The 7,341-nt window shown below is 49.9% G+C and overlaps 1 protein-coding gene across 1 annotated transcript in view; it reads right to left on the minus strand.

The window, feature by feature from the left end:
• Positions 1–4,815, minus strand: part of VAT1L (vesicle amine transport 1-like) — a 145,579-nt gene extending 140,764 nt beyond the window's left edge. The window contains exon 1 of the mRNA XM_006888816.1: positions 4,507–4,815. Within this exon, the coding sequence (XP_006888878.1) occupies positions 4,507–4,730 (224 nt within the window). The 5' untranslated portion in view covers positions 4,731–4,815. The remainder of the gene's footprint in view (positions 1–4,506) is intronic.
• Positions 4,816–7,341: the final 2,526 nt, after the last annotated feature.

The raw sequence follows: 7,341 nt of genomic DNA on the forward strand, positions 1-7,341 counted from the left end.
TAGACAACTTGCCCTATCCTGCGCCCCCAGAATGATCCCGCCATGCTCCGTTGTCAGGCGCTGTATCGATCCATCTGTTGACAGGCATCTTCTCTTCTGCTGACTCTACTTTTCCCAGCCTGATGTCTTTTTCTAAGGACTGCTGCCTCCTGGCAGTCCGCCACTATTTACTGAGTGCCACCAGCAGGGCAGTCTCTTTACTGCATCCAGTTCTTGCAACAACACTGTGAAGTTCAACTTATTATACCTATTTTGCATCTGCAGCATGGGATGCTTGTCATTGTTAGGTGCTCCCACTCATAGCAACTTTATGTCTAACACAATGAAACAGTGCCCAAGCCTATGCCGTCCTCACAATGGCTGATGCAAACTGCATGGAAAGAGATTGCCCATCTTTCTCCTGAGGAGTCGCTGGTGGATTCAAAGATCCAGAGAGAGGCCACCTCTGGGTTACGTGCGCACCAAAGTCACACAGATAGGAAACAGTGGAGCTTAGACTTCTACCCAGGTCTGTGTTTTTCTAAAGGCCACACTCTTTTCCAGCAATTTAAGCTACTTGCTAAGTAAATTCGTTAGTGACCAGCTGGTGGGATGAGTTCTTCATCAAGGATGTTCTCCTAGCAGTTAGACACAAGACTCTCCCTCTCCCCATCCTCCTCAAGCTCTTTTTGGACTACATTTAACCAATAATCTTTGCTTTCAGTGGAAATTCAGGCTACTTGGGAATTACTAGCGAATATTTCCTGTAGTTAGACATATAAAAAGAGCCAAAGGCCATATCCAGTGAAGAGAGAAGGAGAAACTGCTTAGATGTCAGATTCAGAGATCTGAATCACAATTCTCCTGGCTCCTCCATCTGCTGTTGTTTTGTTCACTGCTGTCAAATCAGAACCAACTCACACCTGACCCTCCAGTGAGTTGTCAGAGGCATAAATCACACATGAGGAGATAACACATCTTTCTCCTACAGAGCAGCTGGTGGATTTGAACTGCATGCCTTTGGGTTGGCAGTGCAGCTTCTTAACCTCTAGGCCACCAGAGCTTCAACTGACTCTTCTACAAAGGGGGACAAAATGTAACAAAAGAAAATCAGTCTAGCTTTAAAGAGGTGGTGGTGGTTGTTAGGTTCCATCGCGTCAAGTACTACTTATAGCATCCATATGAACAAGAGAGCTGGGCCATGTTCTATCCTGTGCCATCCTCACAATTTCTAACACCCTACAGCCCACTGGAGCAGTCGCTTCAACAATCTATTTTGTTGAGGGTCTTCCTCTCTTTCTCTGACCCTCCACCTTCAAGCATGATATCCCTCTCCAAGGTTTAAATCAAAAAGAGCCTGACTTTGGGGTATTACCTGGTTTAAATAGGAGGCCCAAGCCAGCAAATGGCTTATCAATCAAATAAAGTCCCACTTTAAAGAGAGTGAGCATCAAATCCTAATCAACTACTTGGGTAATACTTAGGCAAATCAATCTCTGTGCTCCAAAAAAATTTGTTGTCCTCCTATATAAGAAGAATACCTATCTTATTCAGTTGTACACAAGAGAATGGATGTGGAGAAAATGTTTCCCCCTCCTAGTCTCTTCCATTTCTGTCAATCTTAGAGAGACCAACATGTGCCCTCCATTCTAGATCTAAAATAATACTAGTCCTGATGGATTATGTATTTCCCCTTCCCAAGCAAACTGCATAGCCTCTTTGATGTTAAAAGGTTTCCATTTAAAATAAAGAGCCAATAAAAGGGGGGAACCTTCCGCCAGGAGAACATCAAATGATTCATAAAAATGAATCAGATTGAGTCATCCAAGTTCCCAAGGCCGAAACTTGAAATCAATGAGCATCCTTGGCCAGGCAATTCCAGGCCAGTGGAGGAGGTGGGCCCAGCAGGCCGTCTTCACAAGCCTCCTCCAATCCTCTCCTTGCAAACCCAACTAACTCTGCTTCCAGCCTGGCAAAATGAAAATCAATGTGGGCCCTTTGAAATACTGTATTCCAAATGCCACCTCCACCCTCATGTCGGCTCCCTGAGCAAGGGGGGTGGGGGAGGCTGCGGGGAGAGAGGTGTAGGTGTGTGTAGGGGTGTGTGTGTGTGTGTGTGTGTGTACACTGAAGAACGAGCTTGTGTGTCTAGCATTGAAAATCAATCTCCTCGTCTCCATCCTGACATTTATGATTTCAAAATGCCTTAGTTACAATCAGCATTTATGTAGTTAGCATCAAGTGAGAGAACACAGGCCAATCTACAACGCTACAATGCAGGGAACACTGTTTTCCTTTCAAAAGTGCTAACAACATTTTCCCTCTCCAATAGATACTTTGGCACCGGTATGCTATGTATGACTCAATCCTGTTTGGATGTAAGATTATGTACAGAGAGATACAGAGAGAGTGCTAGAGAGAGCAGAGCCAGCGAGCAAGCTTAAGGAATTAGACTATCAATACACGGCTTTGATTTTACAAGACAGAGGGTCTCCCACCAGCACATAAAGAAAAACTATAATTCAACATCCCTCCCTCAGTCCAGTCATTCAGAAACCTATTAGAGACACAGCGTGTGCTGGGTATTGGTGATTTATCAATGAAAGTTACATTCCTTGGCTATCAACCAGCTCAGTTCAGCAAGCTCAATTCAGAACTTGTTTAAGAGTCTCCAGGTTGCAGAAGCCTTTTCTCTTCACCAGAGTCCCAGAAAGAGGCCTGGGAGTCAGGTTAGAGTCCAGTCTGGTGCCTGGCCATACAGAGGAAGTGCTCTCTCACCCCAGATCTGTGTCCTTCTTCCCACTTGCCACCTTCCAATCTCCCTAGTGAATCCTGCATCTGTTCTCTAAGTAACAAAGGGAGTAGAATCAACTGTGCTTTTTTTCTTGCCTCTCAGATGGGGCTCCATTGTTGGTTTCAGGTCCTAAGTTCTGGCAGCTGGTCTACAGTATGTGGCAGGTGATTTATTTAAGGGGTGTCAGGAACAGCACTGCCCTGGCTTCCCCTTGAAGGGGGCACCACTGAGCACCACTGAGTCTCTATTACCCTGGCTTCCTTCAACACCTTCCTCAAGCATAACTGAAGTTGGGGTGGGGGGTGGCCTGCAGTGTGGGGACACTTGATCCCAGGTGCAAATCCGAAGGGGCTCCGGAGAAGGGTCTCAAATACGAAAACTACCTGATTTCAGGCAAGATTCTCTGGTGGAGCTGTGGTTAAAGCATTCGGCTGCTAACCAAAGGGTCCCTAATTGTGACAGAAAACATTTTTACAGTTTTGAAAACCCTAAGAGGCAGTGCTCTCAACACATCACTTTGAGCAGACAGGTTTGTTTACTTTTTTTGGAGGGGAGGAAGAAGGGAAGAGAAGGTGCCTAGGCTAAAGCATCGATGTGATTCATCTTGAAATTGGTACAGGTTGGCACAATTTACAGATTGCTCCAGGGGGCTCTGGAATTGGGAGGTGTGCAATTTAGATACTGCCTTGGGTGCTGGAACTGGGAGGCTATCTAGAAATTGCCTCAGGGCTAGGTATGGAGGTGGAGCAATTTAGAGGTTGCTGGCTCGTTCCCAGGGTTTCTGTTAAACATCCCCCACCGCACTCCCCGCCCCCCGCACGGGGTAACTGCTGCTACAGGTCCAGCAAGCAGAGTGGCTGGGGGAGGTGCCCCAGGTAGCCGGGGTGGGGGTGGGGTGGGGCTCGGGAGTGGGGAAAGGGCTCTTCAGCTCCTGCCAGGCCAGCAGAAGTCCTAAAGGATTTGATCGCCATCCCCCACCTCTTCCTAGAAATACAGAAGACGCTAGCCGGGGGAGAGGAAAGAGTTAAGAGAAGGCCTTCGATTTACCTCCCCAGCAACCAAACTTCAGTCTCCCAGATCCCTCAAGTACCACACCACGACAAGGGACGAGTCCAGGAAGGGGTGGCATGCCTCTCCACAGCCCCAGAACTCCAGTTCAAAGACTCCAGATACCAAGTCCGCGCTACACCACTGCGCGAAGGCTGGCTGATTTTGGCCAGAGGATCGGCCGTCTCTGAGTCCCCGGTTTGCTCACTTGTAACAGGGAACAGCGATGGTACTTAACTCTCCCGGGTTCTGGGAAGTATTAAATAACCTCGCATGCGTGAAACTCTAAAGATAACGGATGGCACGCCGAAAGTCGGCAGTTATTATTTTACAACATCATCAGAGCTCAATGCTAGCAGCTGGGCTGTCCCACCCGACGGAGGACTCCTGCAGAGCAGTCGAGGCGGGGCGCCTCCGTCTCCATCCACTCCCCACCCCCAAGCGCTCACGGTCTCCTCGAGTCACCCCAGCGTCCGGCGTGGAGAGCAGGAGGCCGGTTCTCAGCATCCTCCTCCGCCGGAGGAGGACTGCAGGGGGGCTCCGAGACTCGGTGAGGACGCAAATCCCGGGTTCCGGGTCGCGGGCGCCCGCGGGCGGCTCTGCTACCCCAGGCGGTGTTGCCTCTCCTCCCCACCTCTCCTCCCAAACAGAGCGCACAGAGAGCGAGAAAGGAGCGGATACTGGACCAGGCTTTGACGCGGATCTTGAGCTCGCCGTCCTGAGGCTCGGGCATGGCCTTTCGGGTGACCCGCAGTTTGTTGAGCCCCCCGAAGCCGGCCAGCACCACGGCGCGCATCTCCTGGGCGTCCCCGAGGCGATGCGCGCCGCCGCCTTCCGCCGGCTCCTTGCCTGCCTCCTTCTCGATCATTTGCTCCGTCTCCTCCGCCTTCTCCACGCCTTCCTTGGCCATGGCGCGCGGGAGCGCGGGGCGCACGGGCTGCGGCGGCGGCTGCGGCGCGGGGGGTTCGAGGATGCTCTCCCGCCGGTTCCTCCTGTTGAATGCGGGATGCACGGCTGTGCAATGGCTGCAGCAGAGGCGAGCGGCGCCGTGGGCCACAGCCTCCGCCGTAATCCTCCTAGGAGCAGCGCACGCTCACCCCCGCTCCCCACCTCTCCTCCCGGACCAGCGAAGCCCCAACTCCACTTCCCGGGAGTAGTTTGAATCAGGCTTTGGATCGCACCCCTACACCACGGTTTGCTGAAGACTCTTGAGTAAAGCTCGCCGAGAAACCCTCTGCCCTCCCCTTTGCTCGCAGTATTTGGTTATTTACGGCGATGGTTCCAGCGCCTTGAAATGGACAGAGATGAATGTCTGGGCCAGAGGGTGCCTGCAAGACAAGGTTGCCTCTTCTCCCGTCGATGTGCGGGGGCAGGCGGGAGAGCCGGGAAATTGGGCAGTTTCCCAAACCTCCACTTCTGGCTGGAAGAGGGAAGCGGGAAACTAAGATATTTCACTGAGGGCGCCAAAAAGGGCTGGGATGAGTCCAATCCCGGGGTCCGTTCACTTTGGACCTTAAGTGTCCGGATGCTCTTTAAGGGACCGTCGCCAGGGGCGTACTTGGATGGCGAATTCTCCCCAGCTTCACTACTGCTGGCCTTTTAAAAAATCAAGACTTTTCATTTTAATCTCCAGACCACAAAATGCGCACAGTCACAAAAATGCGCGCGTGCGCGCGCACACAAATGCACAATGTGGGTAAACAGTCTTTCTTTTGTTGTTGTCAGTCTTCTAGGGTCTCACAGAAGAACTTGGAGTTTTTCAGAAATAGAGAGCCGCCTTGCAGTAGTTTAAAGACAGAGATGTCACTGAGGAGTGGGGGAGGGGAGGGGTATATTCTAGCTGTTGTCCAGTCATGCATGAAAGTTACTGAATATATAATAACGAATCCAGCATGAATTATATTCACCTTTATGTACCGCTGTGAACCAATTCTAGCGCATAGCGACCCTATAGGACAGAGAAGAGCTGGGCCTTTCAGACCGTCCCTGGAAGTGCGGAGCCCTGGCATTTCCAGAGATCATTGTTCTTAGGGTCCTAGAAGCTCAGGAACAAATGCAGTGGTCTCAGTAGGAAGCCATTAACCTGAATGGTAAGTTCCAAGGGAGGATGGATTTGCAGCCTGGCTTCTTCAATATATGCTATTGTTTGAGAGAAGCTTGTGGTTCTCCACAGGAACCCAGATAGTGCAGTGATCAAGCGTTTGGCTACTAACTGAAAACTTAGTGGTTGAAATCCACCGGCCATTCTTAGAGAAAAAGATACGGCAGGCTGCTTCCATAAAGATCACAACCTCAGGGACAGCCCTGGGGTCCGTTCAGTTTTATCCTGGGGTGGGGTGGGGGAGGTAATCTGGTGGCCATGGAATGATGCTTGGCAAGTGCATAAATGCTTGCTGTTTATCAAAAGGTCAGCTGTTTGAATTCACGGTTTGTTTTGACTCACAGCAGCTGATAGGGCAAAGCAGACACCGCTTCTTAGGATTTCCCAGGTTGTTGGGAGCTCTGGTGGCCTAGTGCCAAGAAGCTGGGGTGCAATCCTGAAAGTACTCAGTTCAAGAACACCAGCTGCTCCACGAAAAAAAAAAAGGGCTATCTCCTCCCTTGCGATTTTTCTGGAGGCTGTAAATTGCACAGGAGGAGATTGCCCATCTTTTTCCCCCAGAGCTGCTGGAGGATTCGAACCATCAGAGGGGTGCCACCTTTAGGTTAAACAAGTCCCTACAGATCACATCACCAAAGATTACAGACTTGGACATGCTGTGGGGAAGTTCTTTGTCCTGTGGGGTTGCTGTAGGCCAAAACCAACTCAACAGCAATGGATTCGGGGTCTTTCTCCTCCCCTTAGGGATTCTTTGTAACTTGATTCTTAGAATAACCTTATGAGGCAAGAATTATTACACTCACTTTACTGAAGAGACAGTAAAGTCTCATCGCGGTGAATGAATATGCTGGAAGGCATGCAATCGTGAAATACAAAACTGACCCCAAACCTGTGCTTTTAAGAACCGATCAGGGAGCGCTGGTGGCCTAGTGGGTAAGGAATTGCACTGCCAACTCAAAGGCAGGAGGTTCAAATACACCAAGCTCCTCCTGTGAAAGATAAGCATTCTCTTTTCCACTCACGATTTACAGTTTCTGAAGGGCAGCAGGAGCGTCAGCTGTGGGTCAGTTCAGACTCAACAGAAATGAGTTTCAGTTAATACACCCAGCAGGTGTGTTTATTTGGGTGGGCCAAACTAGTTTATTGATGCCCTTATTGATAATACCCTGGCCTTCCAAAAATCTCTGTTCCACCAAGAGATGTTGCCTTGGTTCCAAGGGTGGCCCTGTAGCATCTATCTCTAAGAGAAATCTATCTTCCATCCAAAAACAGCATTTTTAAAAGAAAATTTGCCTTCTCACTGAGGCAATCTCTGGCTGTTTAAAAGCCCCAGCTCATAATTGGTTCACAGCTGCTTGTCATAACTCAGAGGAAACACACTGCAGTCTGTGTTGTTTGGGGAGCATATCCTCCCCTGAAT

The sequence above is a fragment of the Elephantulus edwardii genome, unplaced genomic scaffold (assembly GCF_000299155.1).
Source record: "Elephantulus edwardii isolate Elephantulus edwardi_28Jun2011 unplaced genomic scaffold, EleEdw1.0 scaffold00072, whole genome shotgun sequence".
NCBI lineage: Eukaryota > Metazoa > Chordata > Mammalia > Macroscelidea > Macroscelididae > Elephantulus > Elephantulus edwardii.